General features: G+C 39.7%; 2 protein-coding genes across 2 annotated transcripts in view; one reads left to right on the plus strand and one right to left on the minus strand.

The window, feature by feature from the left end:
* Positions 1 to 2029: 2029 nt before the first annotated feature.
* On the plus strand, positions 2030 to 5850 carry fem1b (fem-1 homolog b). Its single transcript, XM_058407980.1, has 2 exons — positions 2030 to 2875; positions 2985 to 5850. The coding sequence occupies exons 1-2, from the start codon at positions 2628 to 2630 to the stop codon at positions 4618 to 4620; spliced, it is 1884 nt and encodes a 627-aa protein (XP_058263963.1). The 5' UTR covers positions 2030 to 2627; the 3' UTR covers positions 4621 to 5850.
* Positions 5851 to 6113: 263 nt separating this feature from the next.
* itga11b (integrin, alpha 11b) overlaps positions 6114 to 22032 on the minus strand; it is a 29842-nt gene continuing 13923 nt past the window's right edge. The window contains exons 12-30 of the mRNA XM_058407979.1: positions 21745 to 21893; positions 20543 to 20686; positions 20201 to 20404; positions 19971 to 20101; positions 19303 to 19469; positions 17357 to 17496; positions 17048 to 17158; positions 16870 to 16955; positions 16535 to 16739; positions 15571 to 15669; positions 14680 to 14756; positions 14102 to 14185; positions 12898 to 12988; positions 12666 to 12779; positions 11893 to 11976; positions 11513 to 11623; positions 10669 to 10764; positions 10292 to 10405; positions 6114 to 6938 (exon numbers count right to left, since the gene is read on the minus strand). Of these exons, the coding sequence (XP_058263962.1) occupies positions 6876 to 6938; positions 10292 to 10405; positions 10669 to 10764; positions 11513 to 11623; positions 11893 to 11976; positions 12666 to 12779; positions 12898 to 12988; positions 14102 to 14185; positions 14680 to 14756; positions 15571 to 15669; positions 16535 to 16739; positions 16870 to 16955; positions 17048 to 17158; positions 17357 to 17496; positions 19303 to 19469; positions 19971 to 20101; positions 20201 to 20404; positions 20543 to 20686; positions 21745 to 21893 (2270 nt within the window). The 3' untranslated portion in view covers positions 6114 to 6875. The remainder of the gene's footprint in view (positions 6939 to 10291; positions 10406 to 10668; positions 10765 to 11512; positions 11624 to 11892; positions 11977 to 12665; positions 12780 to 12897; positions 12989 to 14101; positions 14186 to 14679; positions 14757 to 15570; positions 15670 to 16534; positions 16740 to 16869; positions 16956 to 17047; positions 17159 to 17356; positions 17497 to 19302; positions 19470 to 19970; positions 20102 to 20200; positions 20405 to 20542; positions 20687 to 21744; positions 21894 to 22032) is intronic.

Below are 22032 nucleotides of genomic sequence, written 5' to 3' on the forward strand. Positions count from 1 at the left end.
TTCGACCTTGATAGTGTTTATAAGTGACAAGAAGAATTATGTGTGTACTCAAATATGAAGGAGGTATTTACTGCTTACATAATTTAAAATCTGCTACACGGATAAACATTTCTATGGAAAATCGTGTCCTTTAACAAGTCAGCTTTATGTCTGAACATACTTTCCTTTGGCTACTAGACTGACGGTATACTATAGTAACATTTATCATTCAAAAGTCAATTTTCTGATGACTTTAGAAGATGCACACAAGCTGAGGTTGGTGAAACGTTTCATACTTTAAATTCACTGAGATCTGACCCGAGAGTAAAACTTATTTTTGGCAAAACATTAAACTGAGTAACACCAACAAAACAACATGAAACAGAAAACAGACAGAAAAATTCTATCATATAGCTTTCAGTGTGGTAGCTCTTTACTTATGTAATGCAGGACTTTAGCACTAATAACAGTGTGACATATTTGAGTCATCTTTTCATTTCACCTGGTATGTTGATGTTATAACATTCCAAGCACTTTAGAAAACCTATAAGCTCTCCCATAAAACCTTGTTTTGTTACCACAGTCATGGCGGCTCCAAATATGTGAAACAAACAACTTAATTCATATTGTAACAATGCAACTTTGTTAAAGGAAGTGCTGTACATCAGAAATATACACATTTACCAGATAATAGGAATGTATGTGCACCTGCCCATTCATGATCAATCAGCCAAACGTTCACATGATCATGATCAATCAGCCAAACATTCACATCAAATGTCAGAATGGGGGAAATATGTCATCTCAGCAAATATTTTCTGGCAATGTTTTTGGTGCTAGATAGCCTGGTATAAAAAATTTCAGATACTCCTAATCTCTGTAGATTCCCACGCACAGCAGTTTACAGGTTTTTTTCACAGCATGCTATGAAAAACAGCAACAACAAAACCACTCAGTAAGCAGCAGTGCCTTGTTGATTAGTTGTCTATCAGCTTGTGACAGGAAGGAATTAGTGCTAAGTCAATAATGACCTATGAAAATACACTGACCTAATAGTTCCTTAAGAGCTCTTGGTTTTCTGTTGTAGAAAGGACATTATTTACATTTACATTATTAACTGTCCAATATCACCCAAATAAGGATGAGCTTCCCTTCATGAGTCTGGTTCCTCTCAGGGTTTCTTCCTCATATCATCTCAGGAAGTTTTTCCTTGCCACTGTCGCCTCAGGCTAGCTCATTTGGGGGGGGGAACAGGGATAAAATAGTAACTTAACTTTAAAGTTTATAATTTTTATATATTTTTTCTCTCTCTATGTTTTTATTCTTCTGTAGCGCTGCTTTGAGACAATGTCCATTGTTAAAAGCGCTATACAAATAAATTGAATTGATTAATTAGATAAATATTTGATCAAGTAATACTATAAAAAAATAAGGTTTGTGGATACCTGACTTCACACCCATATCTGCTTAATGAACATCCCGTTCTAGATTTGATCCAACTTTTACTGTTATAATAACAGTAAAAGTTGTCCTCTTCTAAGACTCTTCTAAGAAGGCTTTCTAATAAATGTTGGACATTTGTGTTCATTCAGCTACAAGGTCTGGGGTGAGAGTCACTGTTCCAAGGCCATCTGAAAGTGGTCAGTGGGGTTGAGGTCAGGAAGATCTTCCACTCCAACCTTTTAGACTATTTTAGAAATTTGACCTTGCTGAGATCTGGACCCAGGTTGGATCAGTTCCCAAATTCCAATCAGTTCACGAGAAAAACCTACAAACATTCAACCACTCGGTTTTGAAAATTTTTCTACCCCACCTAGTGGAGGAGGCACAGCATTGCAGTACATCTCAGAGATTTTGGCATACTGTTGGCTGTGTAGTGAGCACAAACAAAATCTTATTAGATTACGTAGACCAAAAAAATCAGTTTTATTTAATATTGATATACTATGTTCATAAATGTCTGTATTATTATCCTAGAAAAGCCTTTGTACTTGTGTTCACGTGAACTTTTGTTTTGAAAATTTTGCTGAACGGAAGTGGAGCCGGAAGTGGACATGGGTACTAGTTGATTTTTCTGACAACTCCGGAAACTGTTAGCTTAGCTTGCTATCTGTTTTATTATAAAGGTTAAACGTATAAACGTTGTATTTGCGGTTTTGTTTCATTTATAGCAAAAACTCATGAACATAGCTCGACGCTGTTAATAAGTTCATACGCAGAGCATCTGGGTCGAAAAAACAGGAAAATCCTCCTATGTTGAGTCAGTTGTAGATAGCCGGCTAACCTGTAGTAGTTAGTAGTTTGTAGTTTAGTTAATTAACGCTGGATGGTTTAATTCTTAAACCCGCTGTCTGAACGGAGGACCTGATGGATATTTTTATTGTTTTAGCTTGACAGCGAGTGTAACGTTGCCTGGTTTTCTGACTGCTAAGCAACCGTGACATCTAGACTAGTTTAAGGTTAATACGCCACCATATTATAGTATCAGTTCATTAGGAGTTAGCAGTAGTCATGGGTCACATCGAGCGCATGTGGATCTTTCCCATGGGCTTGTGAGCTCAGACTGGCTTTTTAATGGGAGCCGAGCCGCGTCTTTGTCAGACCTGTGGGCGATACTCGCGCAGACGGAAGAAGAACCGGCGGCCCGAATGGAGTCGTTGGCAGGCTACGTTTATAAAGCGGCCAGTGAAGGCAGAGTCCTGACCCTAGCTGCTCTTTTACTGAACCATTCTGCCTCCGAGACTCGGTACCTGTTAGACTATACAACGCAGTTGGCTGGCCAACGCTCGACTCCTCTCATCATAGCAGCAAGGAACGGCCATGACAAAGTGGTCCGTCTTCTTCTGGACCACTACGGAGTGGACACCGAGCAGACTGGGACAGTCAGGTTTGACGGGTAAGCGCACTAATCAATTCCTAATGCTCTTCTGTAGTTTCTGATGAATTAGTATCTACTTTATGAATAGTGAACAATCACAAGTTCCTCATTCCTTATCTTCCTCCAGGTATGTGATCGATGGAGCCACGGCTCTTTGGTGTGCAGCAGGTGCAGGACACTTCGAGGTTGTGCGGCTTCTCGTGTCTCATAATGCCAACGTGAACCACACCACCCTGACCAACTCCACCCCGCTCAGGGCAGCCTGCTTCGACGGTCGTCTGGATATTGTGCGCTACCTGGTGGAGCATAACGCAGACATCAGCATTGCTAATAAGTACAACAATACCTGTTTGATGATAGCTGCTTATAAGGGACATGCAGATGTAGTGCGCTTTTTGCTAGAGCAAAGTGCCGACCCAAACGCGAAGGCTCACTGCGGCGCTACGGCGCTTCACTTCGCTGCCGAAGCCGGCCATCTGGAAATTGTGAATGAGCTGGTGCAGTGTCAGGCAGCTATGGTGGTGAACGGCCATGGCATGACTCCACTCAAAGTGGCGGCTGAAAGCTGCAAGGCGGATGTTGTCGAGTTGCTTCTCTCCCATGCTGACTGCGACGCTCACAGCCGTATCGAAGCGCTAGAGCTGCTTGGAGCTTCGTTTGCTAACGACCGGGAGAATTATGACATCCTCAAGACATACCATTACTTGTATCTGGCCATGCTGGAACGCTACCGCGACCCCGAGAGGGTCATCGCCAAAGAGCTCCCACCACCCGTGGAAGCTTATGGAGGTCGCATGGAGTGTAGGACGCCTCTCGACCTGGAGGTCATCAGGCAGGACCGCGACGCACTGCACATGGAAGGTCTGATGGTCCGTGAGCGCATCCTGGGATCGGACAATGTAGACGTTTCGCATCCCATCATATACCGCGGTGCCGTCTACGCCGACAACATGGAGTTTGAGCAGTGCATTAAGCTGTGGCTACATGCCTTACACCTGCGTCAACGAAGCAGCCGTAACACACACAAGGACCTCTTGCGCTTTGCACAAGTTTTTTCGCAGATGGTGCACCTGAAGGAGCCAGTTCAAGCAGTTGACGTTGAGCAGGTGTTGTGCTGCAGTGTTTTGGAGATCCGGCGTAGCATGGCACGCTTGGAAACAGCCTCCGAGGCCGAGCGTCCTGCCAGCACTGACAATTACGAGTCAAACGTTTTTACATTTCTCTACCTGGTGTGCATTTCCACCAAGACACAGTGCGACGACGAGGACCGCGCACGCATTAACAAGCAGATTTACGATCTGATCCGACTCGACCCACGCACCCGAGAAGGTTCGTCGCTGCTCCATCTGGCCGTCAGCTCCAGCACTCCAGTGGACGATTTCCACACCAACGATGTGTGCAGCTTCCCCAACGCCCAAGTCACTAAGATACTGCTGGACTGTGGTGCGCAGGTGAACTGTGTGGATAATGAAGGAAACAGCCCTCTGCACCTCATAGTGCAGTACAATCGGCCCATCAGCGACTTCCTCACCCTACATGCCATCATTATCTGTCTGGTGGAGGCTGGAGCTCACACTGACATGACCAACAAGCAGAAGAAGACCCCACTGGAGAAGAGCACCACGGGAGTCTCGGAGATCCTCCTGAAAACGCAGATGAAAATGAGTCTAAAGTGCCTGGCTGCTCGGGCTGTCCGACAGCATCACATCCTGTACCGAGACCAGATTCCTAAAAGCCTAGAAGAGTTTGTTGAGTTCCACTAATCTGTATCTTTGTTTCCGTTTCTAAAAGTTTTTAGCTGATCTGATGGTGCTGGGAATTCTTGATCAAGTTTTTTAAAAAACGTTTTAAAAGTGCTAGTCACCTGGATCTGAAAATGGCTCTTACATCTGTTGTACAAATCTTTGTCTCGACTGATCAGTGATTTGTCCTGATTTCTCCTCCCGAAAAAGATTATGTACTCACGTGATGCACATTTTCTAGGCTGGCAATAGTTTACACTCACCCATGGTATTGAACTAACTCATCGATGCTTGTTGTGGGGCCATAAATAAGCAACTGAACTGAACTGTCATATGTGAATGACATCTGAGAGGACTGCTTTTTACTGACTGCACTTTGCTTAGGATGATTTAATTTAGTTTTGTTTTATTAACATATTTTATTAAAAATTATTTAAAACATCATCAGAAGATCTATTTTTTAAGGAATCTTTAACAGAGGAATGGTGTACTAAAATCTAAACCTTTGTTGCCAGGCTGTATACAAATGTCTTTTAGAAATAAATACACTAATCTGTGCCTGTCACAGGCTCCTTTAAATTTTGTAGTTCTTTGGTTTCTCAACTTTCTATCATGCCACTGTAAAGTCTTGTGTGGCCTTATTCTGGATGGTGCTTGGATTATTTTTTTTTTTTTTTTTCTTTTGAAATTAAAGTCTGAGAAAGCAGCAGCATGTGGCGTGTGGCTCTCTATGCCAGACAGATGTATTTGAGAACTGGTGATTGTAATGAGGTTATACTTATATTTTTAATCAAATAAGTCAATATTAAGCCAACAGTAAATACTTTGTCATTTCTGCTTCGCACAGTTCACCATGTCCTTCATTCATGAATTATTCACGTTCTCAGTAGACTCTGTTAGATACACATTTAGCTGCAATAACGAGTGTGTGGTTTGTACGCTTCGTCCATTCGTATGGAAATGTTTATTCATATTCTCATATGCATGGAGAATGCAGTGTGATGTATTTCACCATAACGTGCTCACCTTGTAGTACCATAGCGTTTTATTTTTTGTAACCAATGCTTTTAAGCTGGTTAAGCTCCACTTTGAAAGTGGGATTCATGCATAGGCTGCTTCCACCTAAATTTTTCCATTCAGCATCCACTGAGTCAACTTGTAGCTAACAATCAATAATTTTCTTCTTCTTCAATAGTTGATGTGTTTCCACACAGCCAACATGCTATTTTGTGACTCCTGCCTTTCTGATCTCTTGTAAATCACAACATTAAAAAAGTAAAGTAAAGCAGATGCAATGATATGGTTCCTCAGTGCATATAAGAAAAGATGTCTAATAAGCTGCTCGTTAAATGCTTAGATTAAAAAAAAAAAAAAAAAATTATACTTAGGTTTTTATTAGAATAAATCACACTAATGACATAATAAATGTCAATCACAAGCCATTAAAATAACTTCTCAGTGAAGGATATGAAACAGTTGTCTCATTCAGATGTATTAAATATAGTCTTTAATTTGTTTTTAGATTTGCAGGTAAATTCACTAAGAAGCCATTTCAAAATAACAAAAGCAAAACACACCACAGTTATCCTCACAGGTGTCCTTTATTCTACCCAACAGTAGCTCTTGCATGTTAAACATTGCCTTATCTTCTTGTGCGGTACTAAATGTTAAATGTGAAAAGTTTAAAATAAAAAGCATGTCAGAAGTACAGAAGATGCATCCATGAAGGGAGTGAAGTTCATTTAAGGTGCAATGGATCATCTCCATTAAAGCAGATTGTAATCGTAAATGTGTGTATTTTATATTACGTTGCCGTAGTCCATTCCGAAAGGAACTGCTTTTGTCACTGGTTAGTTACAGGTTCAAGTCTATATGTACAAGTGCATCCACATGAATTTATGCTAAGTGATTATTTGCGACCATTATAATGCAAAATGCATTCTAAATGATCTGTTGAAGCATATTACTAGTACTTTACATTTATTACATTTACAGATCCCACATTTCCTTTTTTAGCTCTATATTGTTAAAATAGCCTACAAATCAAAAGTCTTGTCATAGTCAAAGCCTTGCAAGTTTTACGACTTTGGTCATAAGTTACGACTCGTCAGAGATCCGCTTCTTCGCTGCATTCGAACATTTCGGTCCAGGGAGAAAGTGGGAGGGCTCAGCAGTGCACGACAAGTGTCAAACGGCCAGAGTGCTGCAAAGACGGACCCATGCTCCTGGAGCATCCCTGAGTTACAGCCTTGTGAAGGAACTAGTGCACTGGGGCTTTACCGCTGCTCTGTGGGCTTATCATCATCTTCACGTTGTCTCTCCCGGTGAAAGAATCCCAGCTACAGACAAACAGAGCTTACTGTGAGTTTTTCCCTAAAGTGTACAGATTTATTATATTTGACTATAAATATTTTATAAGAACTAACACAAGATAATACCCTGCTTGTATACAAGAATTAATGCTCACTGAGAACAAGAAGATATTTGTTTTATATATATATATATATATATATATATATATATATATATATATATATATATATATATATATATATATATATATAAATATATATATAATTTATCTGCACTTGTTCATTTGCACAATTTTTACTATTTACTATCTATCCGTCTATCTATCTATAGCTGCTATATGCAGTCATTTCCTCACCCTCCCTCTCTCTCTCTCTCTCTCTCTCTCACACACACACACACACACACAGACACAGCCTGTTATTTTACCATAATACACACTATATTGCCAAAAGTATTCGCTCACCCATCCAAATAATCAGAATCAGGTGTTCCAATCACTTCCATGGCCACAGGTGTATAAAATCAAGCACCTAGGCATGCAGACTGTTTTTACAAACATTTGTGAAAGATTGGGTGGCTCTCAGGAGCTCAGTGAATTCCAGCGTGGAACTGTGATAGGATGCCACCTGTGCAACAAATCCAGTCGTGAAATTTCCTCACTCCTAAATATTCCACAGTCAACTGTCAGCTGTATTATAAGAACGTGGAAGTGTTTGGGAACGACAGCAACTCAGCCACGAAGTGGTAGGCCACGTAAACTGACGGAGCGGGGTCAGCGGATGCTGAGGCGCATAGTGCGAAGAGGTCGCCAACTTTCTGCAGAGTCAATCGCTACAGACCTCCAGACTTCATGTGGCCTTCAGATTAGCTCAAGAACAGTGTGCAGAGAGCTTCATGGAATGGGTTTCCATGGCCGAGCAGCTGCATCCAAGCCGTACATCACCAAGTGCAATGCAAAGCGTCGGATGCAGTGGTGTAAAGCACGCCGCCACTGGACTCTAGAGCAGTGGAGACGCGTTCTCTGGAGTGACGAATCGCGCTTCTCCATCTGGCAATCTGATGGACGAGTCTGGGTTTGGCGGTTGCCAGGAGAACGGTACTTGTCTGACTGCATTGTGCCAAGTGTAAAGTTTGGTGGAGGGGGTATTATGGTGTGGGGTTGTTTTTCAGGAGCTGGGCTTGGCCCCTTAGTTCCAGTGAAAGGAACTCTGAATGCTTCAGCATACCAAGACATTTTGGACAATTTCATGCTCCCAACTTTGTGGGAACAGTTTGGAGCTGGCATTATTTTTGTAGAACAGCAAAGGAGAATTGTAACAGACAATTCATTTTAAAACATTCTAGTTACTAGTGTTTCTGTACTAATACACATACAGAAGAACTTGCATAGCAGAAGCTCCATATACTCTAGGATTAATACTTAATGGATTTGTTGTGTGAAATCATGGATGTGGCCCCTTCCTCTTCCAACATGACTGTGCACCAGTGCACAAAGCAAGGTCCATAAAGACATGGATGACAGAGTCTGGTGTGGATGAACTTGACTGGCCTGCACAGAGTCCTGACCTCAACCCGATAGAACACCTTTGGGATGAATTAGAGCGGAGACTGAGAGCCAGGCCTTCTCGTCCAACATCAGTGTGTGACCTCACACTGGTCGCGCTTCTGGAAGAATGGTCAAAAAGTCCCATAAACACACTCCTAAACCTTGTGGACAGCCTTCCCAGAAGAGTTGAAGCTGTTATAGCTGCAAAGGGTGGACCAACGTCATATTGAACCCTATGGATTAGGAAGGGGATGTCACTTAAGTTCATATGCGAGTCAAGGCAGGTGAGCGAATACTTTTGGCAATATAGTGTATAATAGAAAGCATATCCAAGACTCAGTGTACTTACAACCAAGACTGCTTCCATTAATGTTAATGTCTTCTGACAAACGTCACCACATCCATGATTTCACACAACAAATCCATTAAGTATTAATCCTAGAGTATATGGAGCTTCTGCTATGCAAGTTCTTCTGTATGTGTATTAGTACAGAAACACTAGTAACTAGAATGTGTGTTAAAATGAATTGTCTGTTACAATTCTCCTTTGCTGTTCTACAAAAATAATGCACACCCAAACAAATGAAAGCATTCAACCATGCTGTGGTGTAAACCAATACAAATACTCAGTTCTTATACTTATCTAGCTTATGAAGACACCTTGTTTATATTATTGCCCTTTTTATCAGTTGGACCAAACACATTGTACACAGTTACCTTTGTGTTGTTGTAAACAGTTTGACAGCCAGCTTCCACCCTGTCCTTCAGTGGACTAGATTTTATTTGAATGGTGAACGTTCTCGGCACAGCAGTGACCAACATTAGTGTTAAACTGGTACGAGTGCATCAGCCTCTTATGGGGTTTATAAGTACTGTGAATTTCACTGACCTTTTTATTTGACAAATCTTCATTATTTCTGCACCTTGTAGGCATATGCTAAGGTTTTTTCATCTTTCCCATGTCATTCAGGTCATTACACTGACAATGACCCCAAACAATGCTGCTGTAACTGACAGACCCATACCAGTATAATACACACTACCATGTCAGTAACACTGTTGTGGTGAGAATCACCCAACATCCATGTACTATTTAGTTGCTAATTTCTATTTTGGTCCCTGTTCATTGACAGTCAGAGTAGTTTGTATATGTAAGTTTACTGGATTAAAAAAAAGCCATTAAGTGATTATTGTAAATTATAGAGAAGTTAAGAAACTGGCAACTGAATGTGTACACTGATCAGGCATAACATTATGACCACAGATAGGTGAAGTGAATAACACTGACGATCTCCTCATCATGGCACCTGTTAGTGGGTGGGATATATTAGGCAGCAAGTGAACATTTTGTCCTCAAAGTTGATGTGTTAGAAGCAGAAAAATGGGCAAGCGTAAGGATTTGAGCGAGTTTGAAAAGGGCCAAATTGTGATGGATAGATGACTGGATCAGAGCATCTCCAAAACTGCAGCTCTTGTGGGGTGTTCCCGGTCTGCAGTGGTCAGTATCTATTAAAAGTGGTCCAAGGAAGGAACAGTGGTGAACCGGCGACAGGGTCATGGGCGGCCAAGGCTCACTGATGCACGTGGGGATCGAAGGCTGGTCCGTGTGATCCGATCCAACAGACGAGCTACTGTTGCTCAAATTGCGGAAGAAGTTAATGCTGGTTCTGATAGAAAAGTGTCAGAATACACAGTGCATGATGGGTCAGGGCTGTTTTGGCAGCAAAAGGAGGACCAACACAATATTAGGCAGGTGGTCATAATGTTATGCCTGATCAGTGTATGTACAACATAATGAATGAATGAGTAAATAATGACATCAGTATAACTTGCCTTCCAGAGAGCTAGTACCAACAGAGCCAAAAGCTGTAAGCCTCCCAAAGTGCTTCCAATTATAATCCAGATGGGAATTCTGTAATCTTCCTCTTTTCTAATCTCCAGAATTGTCTGTAGGCATAACAAAATAAAAATGAAGGTCCTGGATGTGGATATACTGATATATGAGGAAAGTGTGTGTTTTAATCAAGTTCTGATCAAGTTTAGTCTATGTGATTGTATCTGCATTTTACACACTGAATATTTATCTGCATATGCTATAGTACAGATGTTTAAGATGAGTTTAACCTTAAACTTATGACTTAAATGTTTTACGACTTAAAAAATACAACTGTTTTACTTGTCTGTTCTAGCATTATTTTTGTAGAGCTCACATGTCTTGTAGGTCTTTCCTCGCGCAGGAACACAAGCCTGTTTGGGCTCAACTCAATGGCTGCTATGATCACCAACTCCAAAGCCTTAAAGTTTATCTGGGCAAAAATAGAATAGAAAAGAAGTATTTTTTTTCCATCACTCAAACTCTGTGTTGTTTGGTTTTATGGCTTTCCACACCCTGCTCTAAAAAAGTAAAGTATAAATGACAACATTTAGCAACAACAATTATGATTACTGATTTAAAAGTCTTCATATAACACTCCCAAAACCAACTGGTAAAAAACGTGTTCTGAGAGTTGAGGATAATTGGAGCTCTTTTATGAGTTAAATTTCAACAGTTGCTTTTTCAAAGTGGTGAAAGAAAGTGGTGTCTAGCTTTCTGGCACATACACTGAACTAATAGCACCATTTTACCTAAAAAGGGTCTTGGCTATATATGATTTTGTTGATGTTGCAAATGTAGCTCATATTAGCAGCTGGTATTCAGCTGATGTTTAACAATGAACAAACTAAAATAAGCATATGGCTTATTTAAAATGAGACAGATAACTGTGGCTTATATACTGACTTTCTAAACATTTATATTCTATTAGTTGCTTTTACTGAAGCACATGATATGTTTTTGTAATGAGATGGATATGTAGCTCAAAAAATCCCAAATATGAAAATATTTATCATCATCATCATCATCATCATCATGCAGAGAGAAGACACTGTGGGAAACAAGCACTGTTTTGGGTTGGGTGATGATTTGGCACACTGAACACATTAAAACCTCTGTGAGCAATAAGCAAATTTCATTTCTGAAAAGAAGCCACAATGCATTAAAATCCAGCTGCTTACTTTCTGTAGCATGTGGAGGTTTAGCCGTCCTGCCACAGTCACAGTGATGTCTTGTTGGGGTAGGAGTACAACACTGCACTGTGCAGAAAAAGCTCCAGCAGTTGAAGAATTCTGTTTCAGTAAACAATTAACTGGGTTGAGAAATGCACTGAAAATATTTAGACTTGTAAATGACATGGATTTGCACTGAAACCTGAAAAAACAGGCATACACAAATCAGTTAGTGTACTCTTTGCTATGACTAGCCTACTACAATCCAAATAATTCACCCTTTTTTCATTCAAGGATTCATTTTATTTCAGATAGAAGTACTTTTGTAGTAGCCAGTGTGGACAGGAGCTCTTCAGTTCTTTTATTGAATACAATAAACAGATCATTACCAGCTGTGGTGTGAGTGAGAGGTCTTCATCTGAGGGCACATCTGTCACAGTGACATGTGGAACTGTGCACTGAGAGCCAGAATTCTGGAGAAAGAAAAAATAAACTGACTCTGATGCTGTAAATCATTACTGAAACATTACTCTCTGTAAATCATTACTGGACAGCAAAGCACATCCATCCATCCATTTTCTGTACTGCTTATCTATCACAGGGAGCCGGGATCCCACAGGCTATCCCTGACACAGTGGACAGGATGACAACCCATTGCAGGGCACAATTACGTTTACATTTCTGACATTTTGTAGACACCCTTACCCAGAGTAACTTACAGTTTATCACATTTTTATGCAACTGAGAACCTTCCTCAGGGGCACAGAAATGGCATCCTAGTGGACTTGGGATTCAAACTCACAATGAATCACTAAGCTACCACAACCATACACACTATAAACAATTTAGATATCTTTGATTGAGGAAGAACCAGAACCAGAGTACTTGAAGAAAACCCTCAAAGCACAGAGAGGCACTCACAAAGGGAGGCAGAAATTAAACTGACAACCAAAGAGGTGTGAGGCAAACATGCTGAGCACTAAGCCAAATGCCCCCCAAAGCACCTACAAAATTTACTTAATTACTGTAGACTAGAATAGAGTTACTGGGCAAGCAATTCTAAATCAGCTCATTTAATTTCTGATAAAATTATAACAAAATGAACACAGGAAGTTGAACAAATGAATAATTTGTAAATGAATAATTCAGTTTTATCCCCTACCTGATTGACGTTAATGTCTGAGATGGACAGAAGATGATTGCCATTTTTAGTCACAGAAAAAACATCTAATGTGAGGAGGAGGTCAGTAACAGGGACCACACCGAGGTTCTGGAGCTGAACATGAAACAGAGGGTTTACTGAAAACCTGTAACACTGAGTGAACTGTAAGCAATCTTTTGCCATAAAAAATGTGTGAAACCTCACTTCAAAAGGAAGAAGTAATGATTCCTACCTGATAAGACAGATTGAAGGTAGGTCCTTTAGCTCCTGCATAGCCCAGATTAGGTGCAGATTTAATTTCAAAGCGAACAGGGCTGGAATCCCTTGATGATAAAGTAGTAAAAAAAAAAACAGAAAAAGAAAAGGTGTGCTGCACGGTTTAGCTTCTATAGTATTTGTTTTTTACTTTAATAAAAATGTCCAGGGTGTATTTTCTCTCTGCTGAACTCTATGACAACCTACCACTCTGTACATTTGTTCATTATATTCTAATTCACTGAGAAGTAAGGAATAAAACATCATGCTTTGAAGGACAGGAAAATAATCAGTTTGATTTGTCCAAATACAAAATTCATACATTTACAAGCTCAACGCTTATTATTTACCAATAACAGCACAACTCTTACTATGGAAGCAATAATGTATTAGAACAAGCACATACATCGATCAGGCATAACATTATGACCACTGACAGGTGAAGTGAATAACACTATCTCCTCATCATGGCACCTGTTAGTGGGTGGGATATATTAGACAGCAAGTGAACATTTTGTCCTCAAAGTTGATGTGTTAGAAGCAGGAAAAATGGACAAGAGTCTGGATTTGAGCGAGTATGACGAGGGCCAAATTGTGATGGCTAGACCACTGGATCAGAGCATCTCCAAAACTGCAGCTCTTGTGGGGTGTTCCCGGTCTGCAGTGGTCAGTATCTATCAAAAGTGGTCCAAGGAAGGAACAGTGGTGAACCGGCGACAGGGTCATGGGCGGCCAAGCCTCATTGATGCATGTGGGTAGCGAAAGCTGGCCCGTGTGATCCAATCCAACAGATGAGCTACTGTTGCTCAAATTGCGGAAGAAGTTAATGCTGTTTCTGATAGAAAGGTGTCAGAATACACAGTGCATGATGGGTCAGGGCTGTTTTGGCAGCAAAAGGGGGACCAACACAATATTAAGCAGGTGGTCATAATGTTATGACTGGTCACTGTATAGTATACAGGCCAGGAATGTGGTGGTTATATAGTGTAAGATGCTCCAGGCACAGGATAAGAACATAAACATAAGTTAGGTGCTTCATCACTCACCCATAAGATGATTATTTGAAAAAACAGGAAATTCGTTCATAGACAGTCTTATATCTTGTATTATCGCTGACAGATATTTCTGACACAAACAACTTTATTCTTCCCAATATGCATGTGCAATGTATGGTGTATTACCTGGTAAAGAGGATATCAGCCTCATGCCTTAAAGGATGATGTATATTATTGATGTTATCTTCTGGAGTCACCTCTTCACCGTCACTACAAAAAAAAGTAATACCACTGTTTTTTTCACAGCTAAACATTCATAATATATACATGAGTAAAATCATCCATTTTGCTCTCCAGTTTGATCACTGGCCCATCAGCTGGCTCTCAACTATCATATAGCAGCTACCATCTATGGGTGATGGTTACCATATGCTTCCTTAAAAATGTGAATCTAGCTAACTGGATCTTTTCAAATTACTGCTCATGCATCATGGTACAACTGAATGCACATGGAAGAAAGTGCTACAGTCTCTACCCTGGTCTGCATACATAAGTTATTAATGGGAGAGAAAGAGTTTGCTCTTCCCATACTCTACCAGTTCAGATCCTGGCTGTGATATCAGGATCATCAGAACTCCTAATAATAGGATTAAAGATTTTATTTCTTGTGCTACTTGTAAACCCATAAAATACTTGTTCAAGAAATGTTTTCTATTCACTGAGTGAATGTACATTTAGAACAACAATAATATATGCATCTTCACCTGGAGGCCTTTAGCAAAACTTGCATATAATCCATTAAGTGTGATCTGCTAAACTCCAATTCCAACCGGAACGTCACCTAGGATGAGGAACATTCACACATATGCATACACATTCAAGGTAATCAGCAGCCTACAGTTTTAAGGCAGAAGCTTGGATACAGTAATGCAAACTAGTTTGCTTTTATACAACAAGAAAACACAAAGGTGTCAAACAATGCCATGTGTTTCATAAACCCCATGGACAGCCTAAAAATCCAGATCCAGTTCTCCTTTAGTTACCGATACAAATAAAGCAACAAAAATACTGACATAGGTGTGTGGGCAGTAGGGAGAGTGCAAAAATGAAACCTGGTTAGAAATCTCTCTGACAAATCTCAGGAAAATATTACTGAGCTACCAGACTGCAGATGAATTAATGCTCACTGGTATAAATAGAGTATTTGAAAGATACATGGCTTATGTCTACTTGGATAGATGAAACTGAATGGAAATTTGGCTGAGAATTATTATTATCATTTCTAAGAATTATATACTTTATAGAAATTTATGGAAGACACTCTAATAGATTAATGACAGTTTTCTCTGGATTGTAAGTGTGTAATGTGTGCTAGTATTCGTTTGTGTCTGTGACTTTCTACAGATTTTGCTGCAGATTTATTCATTATTATCAACATGCTGACCCTTGCATTCCCTTCTTTAGCCAAGATCCATGTTGGGATGTGCCGGTGACAGGCATGTTTATGCTTCATACACTAAAGGTTATAACTAATTTCCAGCTTGAAAAAAAACAAAACAAAGAAAACACACCAACTCAACTCTCCAAAGCTCGAATGAGATCAAAAATAATATAATTCCACTTCTGAGCTAACTGAAATGCTGTATTTGTCTTACCTGAGCAAGAGACCTCATCAGTGGAGCACTGACATTGCAGATCCTCTGCAGACTTAGTCCTTCAGGTACCTCACACTTGATTTCTACATCAGGAGGACTCTGGAACACAAGACACAACACACTAACATCCATCCATCCATTGTCTATACCTGACTTATTCCTAATTAGGGTCACGGGGATCTGCTGGAGCCTATCCCAGCACACATAGGGCGAAAGGCAGGGGTACACTCTGGACAGGTCGCCAGTCCATCGCAGGGCCACATATAGACAGACAACCACACACACTTACACTCACTCCTATGGACAATTTATAATTACCAATCAACCTAATGTACATGTTTTTGGACTGTGGGAGGAAACCAGAGTACCCGGAGTAAACCCACGCAGGCACGGGGAGAACATGCAAACTCCACACAGAAAGGCTCCTACACACTAACATGTCACTTGGAATTATTTGCTCATGAATGTCTAACCATGACACTAATCCTATGTTCACACATGCTGCAACAAAGCGACGTGAGCAACAGCGGCCGTTGCCAACTAGTTGTTGGTGTGTATAGCGATGTGACAGAAGTTGAACTTTAAGCAAATATAACGCAATTTGGTGTAGCGACTCTCAATGTTTTGGTATGGAATGTTTTAGAGTGTTTCATTTTAGCAGCAAGAAAACTGATTTGGAATGCCTATTGATGACTTTATAATACAATGTGTGAACTCAGCATAACCTAACATCTCTCCCTGCTATCAAAGTCTGTTTTCAAGGCTGTAGTTGTCAAGTCATGCAGTTAGACTGGCTCACTGATATCTCTCCAAATAGCTAGAATACTGAAATTTGCATGAAAAGTATAAATTATTTCTATGTATCAAATATGCCAATTCTGCATTCTAGAACCAAGTGTGGCCAATTTGACCGTCCAGATCCACAGTGCTTTGTATGTGTTTCTGTGAGTGTGTGAAAGCAAACCTTCACCATCAGGCTGGAGAAGTGCAGGTTCATTGAGTGAGATATGTGAAGCTGTGTGTTGTAGGCATTTTCTCCTCTATTCTCCAGTCGAACCTCCACCAGCACTCTCCTCCTGCTGGTTTCCACCACACGTTCATTGTCCTCCATCACTCCTTTCAGACCACACACTGGGCATGTAGCACACTCTCTCCAAGCACAGAACTGTCTGGAACCGAGAACAGAGACACACAGCTAGCAGAGAGAGCAGTGTATAGTGCAATGTGTGGAAAAGAACACAGAAATCATTACTTAAGTATATGTTTAGTATGTGTACTACAGGTTTCACAACAACGCACCCACGGTCCAGCAGGTCAGTGCTGCTCTGTAGTATCAGGTTAGGTGCACATCGATCGTCTTCATCACACCCGTTCCAGAACGGCAGCTAATGAAAGAATATGTGAACACTGTTCATCTCACACATTTCAACAGTGAATAATGTTTAGCCATTTAAAGTGTATGTCAGCTGTGAGTCACCTCTAATCGTAGTGAGGTGGACCAGCCATCATCCAGCACAGGGCCTTCATCAAGGTTCTGCAGTTCCACATCAACATTGAACACTACAGGCCGAGTGTAATCAGCCGTTTCCTATATGCACAGTACACAGACTTTGATACACGCTACGTGTTAAATCATGCAAAATAATGAATCCTATATTGCAAAAATTCTACATATATTGCGATAAACATGTCTACACTGATATGGGTTTCTCTTTAGCATAAACTGATCAACTTTGCGAATATAATAGAGTAAATAAAGTAAGTTAAGTTGTGATGTCAGACTCACATGCACATGGAAATAGATGTGATCACAGTGCATTATGTCCGGTAGGGCAGTGATATTTGCAGAAGGCTGTCCTTCTATGTTATCCAGCACTGCTCTGGGGTTGTAGCGTCTCTCTTCAAAAGCCCAGCTCTGTTTAAGTGCTGCAGAGACAAGAACAGACAAAAGAGAAGCTCAAAGGTATTAAGATAAATTCTTAATAACCACAAATGGTGTGTTTAACATGCATGTGCTAAATTTGCAGCATATCCTAATGCATCACATTTTCCTATTTTCACATTATGCTAGTGTTACGGGTGCTTCAGTTACTATGAGTTGAGTAGTACAGAGTATTATTAAATTTCTACTACTTGAATTATTTGCACATTCATATTCACATATAGTTAATAAAAAATGTTAAATGGAGAATTTTTAAATCACATTTATACATTACATCTTAAAGATGCTCTGTAGATAACTCTACAGTCAGAAACCAATGAGAATAAAGCTCTATTTACTTTTGTATTTATTATCTACCACATATACTCCACATTTACCCTTGCACTCTATGCGTTTTCACAGCAGCTATATCATGAGTTTGTCCGTTTTGCTCAACATAATCGGACTGACATATATGTTTGACAAATTCCCATTGGTTCTGGATTTTTTCACACCTTGTACTTTTATAACCTAATCTACGCGTGGAGAAACAATATTACAGACAAATTTGAAAAACGTTTACTACAAGAAATTGGGCCATCACCTGAGATAAAAGCCTCATGTCATTTAGCCTCCTGACTGATTGTTGTATTGATCTCTGACATTGATGAGGATATAATCATGAGGTCTGTTCTGCTGACTAAATGATTTATATGATTCACCTTAATAGCCTTTTATTAGATCATTTAAAAATGTTCAGACTTTGTACAGAGTTTATAAGCTCTGTTCCCTGTTTAAGAGTTAGTAGAGCGTTAGTATTTGATTAACTAACTAAATAAAAAAACTTAAACTTAAAATAAATAAAAAAGCATTAGAAACAAGCTTTTTAGAAAACCTAGCTAGCAAGGTTTTTACCATTTAAGCAGACTGACTGTCTGTTTTTACCAACATGTTAATAAACAGGCTCTTTATGTTTAGAAAAAGTTGTAAATAATAAAAAAAAAAAACTTTCCACATCATCTTAGTGAAAAAATAAGTTAAAAAAAAAAATAAGTAGAGATTTCAAATGCTGTGAAAGGAAATGGAAAAAGCATGTCTATCAAAGCTAGAGTTTTCATCATTTTTGGCTGTTTTTCCAGAATTCACCTACAGTCAATAAATAATCAGATAAATTTATTAGCATTGAGTGTCCTATTTTATTACAAGACTATTTCTAAAAAGAGAGTTCACTTTACGGCAATAGAGAATGTTTTAGTTGCTAAAATATCCACTAATGAAGGAAAAGCTTCTGACTCAGCCTCTCCAAAATGGATGATGGAACTGGTTAAATGATCTTTCTACTGATCCAGTAGAGAAAATGCCAGCCAAGTGTTAAGCCTGATATGAAAGAGGTGGAGAAAGTGATAAAGTGTGTGTGTGTGTGTGTGTGAGAGAGAGAGAGAGAGAGAGAGAGGGAGAGAGAGAGAGTTTCATAAATTAGATCCAGATGAGGAGTGAGAGAAAAGGGACAGACACTGTTTTACAATGGTTTCTATGGCTGTGTTTTCTGTGGCTTAACACATTAGAAAAAAAAAATCTTTCCATTATAAAAAAAAAAAAACCCTGACCCTTCATGCAAACATCTGATGAAGATTTCACACAGTTCCAGTTCAGTGGAAAATACTACACAAACTCTCTGTGTCTGTACTCACGTGTATACAAATAGACAACCAATCATTTATGGCTAAATCTTTAAAGCAGACTATAATAATTTTAACTGTCGACATGTCTCCAAGATATTTCTACAAAAATGAGTAACAGTGATTACATACCCACACTTTGTGTATCTGGCATTGGGGTCCGTGGCTTTACGGTGATACAGACTATGGCTGCCATGCAGGTCACCTCTTTGCCTCCTCGCACACAGTCTTTGTTGAACACATTTATCTTTGATGGCTCGAAGTGAACATCAAGATGCACACGGACCACGCTGCGAGACCTGCTCATTTAAATAGACGCAAATAAATAAAGAATAAGAAAAGAAAAACTGTTTACCCTGGATAGTTAAGGCTCTTGGCTAAAGAGAAGGCTAGGAGTTCACTGGCTCTGTTAATTCAGTTCAGTTCAGTTCAATTTTATTTGTATAGTACTTTTTACAATGAACAATATCGCAAAGCAGTTCCACAGGAATATAAAAATTTATATTTTTCCTAATGAGGAAGCCAGATTCAACTATGGCAAGGAAAAACTCCTTGAAACGATATGAGGAAGAAACCTTGAGAGGAACCAGACTCAAAAAGAAACCCTTCCTGTTCTGGGTGACACCAGAGAGCCTGATTGTAATAATGTCCTTTCTACACTGTACACTAAATAGTCACTAAGGCCTTTAACCCATCCTGCTGTATCATGTATGCATGTATCACTGAAGCTTGGATATGTAATATAAAGTATTTCACTGTCTTGGACAATCTTCTTTTTAAGTTATCAGCCAAGGACTCACCACAGTATCACAGCAGCTCCGAGAGCACCTACAGACAAATCAATCAGCCCATCTCCATTTATGTCCATCACACCATGGACACTACGACCAAAATACCGCAGGCCTGAGGATATGTCTGCAGCAGCAATTCTCTGACAAACAGAAAAAAAAAATACAGTTAGGTAGAGAATGAGAAATTCATTGCACCGTGCATTAAAATAACGTCGAGTCTTAACAGCTGTGGATTCTACCTGCTTATACTTTGGCTGAATGCCATTGTGCCGGCTGTAGAAAAGGTAGATTGCACCTCTGTGATCATCCTCTAGAGGGGCACCTACTACCAGCTCTCCATATCCATCACCATTCAGATCAGGCACAGAGGACATGGCTGAGCCGAAACGAGAGTTATGAGCCTGATCTGATGGCTCAAGAATATCTTCCAGGGTAACATCTCCCTTCAGATTGAAAAAAAGAGACAAATTAAAGCAATTAGAGGCAGACATGCAGTATATGCATCTATTGATACATTTAAACAGTGTTTGGAGCATTCAGGAGTCTTGGTTTTGTAATAATACTGCTTTGGTGATGCTCACCTGATGGTCTAATCTGTAGATGTAGACTCTGCCTGTTTCCCAGCCTCTGCTGAAATACATAGGAGCAGCAACCAGGAGCAGATCTGTCAATCCATCCTCATCCTGATCTAATGGACTTAACTCGCTGCCATAATATGAGCCGATCTACCCAAGCACATAAATAGAAAACAGACCAAATGGATTATACTGAGACAATAAACCATTATTTGAATATTAGATAATTATTTAACCATGAAATTTAAATCTATATGTATCATATGTTGCACATGTCAAATCCCCAGTGTAAGATGTGTAAGACACCCAAGATACACATTCTGAGGAAGATCTGTCTGAGATTACCTTCTAACACACACACACACACAGATGATCTGCACATGTTGTGCAGCATCTGGACCACAAAATTGAGCCTAGACTGTCACACAAAGTCTTCCATCTATAAATGTGTTCCCTGTTAAGAACCTCAATTACTCCTCCAATCAGCATTGCTATTACTAATCCAATACCATGATACCACAGTAACCTTGGATACAGAGATCAATGGCCATCTGTGGCAGATGAAGAATGAATGAGAACAGAAATGTTCCAATAAACAGTTTATATTCTTAACAGTGACATGCCTTAAAGCATCGGTTTTTGGATTAGCTAAATTACTTGTATACTTTTTTAACTTTCAGCCTACTCAGTTTAAGAAAAGAAAAAGAGAAAAAACAGGCCTGTTTGGTTATCATGGAACAATAAATATGATGCTAATTACACTGCACATACATCTGAATCTAAACAATAAAGTATTTATGGCATTTTAAATAGAAACCCAATGATGAAGTCCTTCAGCATCCTGATTTGTGGTTTCGGTAAAATCCAAGTGTGTTCTACCAGAACCCACAACTTGTACTATGTGCAGGTGAACAATAACAAAGCTTCAAAGAACATGTTGTAACTTCTAATCGAGTCCATACATTTATGTTTTTGTTAACACACACAAGTGAGCAAGTGAGAACAAGTGAGTCCAATGTCTACAAGCCTTGGTTAACTGATACAGTTGGACTGGATGCTGGCGCTGAATGCAGTTGGAGGACTAAGCTGAAGACATGTTAAATATAAATAATCATTATATATAATCATACAGGATATTCATAACAGAGAATCATGATAACAGAGAGAGGGGTATACTGAAGGAGTGAGCAAAGTGATGGCACATTTACCTGTTGTCCTGTCAGAGAGTGCAGTATGGTGAGGTTGCCCATGTTGGTAAGGGTAAAAATTATCACTTTGCCTGTGTGGTTATACCGAGGAGCTCCTGCCACATACAGCTGGCCATAATGAGCTGACACGATTGAGGACACCACATAACCTTTAGTTGTACAAACACACAATTCTCTGTTCAATTCACTGTTTTAAATTCCATTGAGGAGAGTTATTTTATGAAACTAACAGAGTATCTTATCTTACTCAAGTTAACCTTGCAATCCCATTTATTTACTTATTATCAC

This window comes from Hemibagrus wyckioides, linkage group LG14, assembly GCF_019097595.1.
Source record: "Hemibagrus wyckioides isolate EC202008001 linkage group LG14, SWU_Hwy_1.0, whole genome shotgun sequence".
In the NCBI taxonomy this organism is placed as follows: Eukaryota; Metazoa; Chordata; class Actinopteri; order Siluriformes; family Bagridae; genus Hemibagrus; species Hemibagrus wyckioides.

Bases quoted from the DNA above. Each gene is read 5' to 3' on its own strand.
- fem1b (XM_058407980.1), top strand. From the start codon at position 2,628: ATGGAGTCGTTGGCAGGCTACGTTTATAAAGCGGCCAGTGAAGGCAGA. The intron at 2,876-2,984 runs GTAAGCGCACTA...ATCTTCCTCCAG, and splicing joins GGGACAGTCAGGTTTGACGG to GTATGTGATCGATGGAGCCA.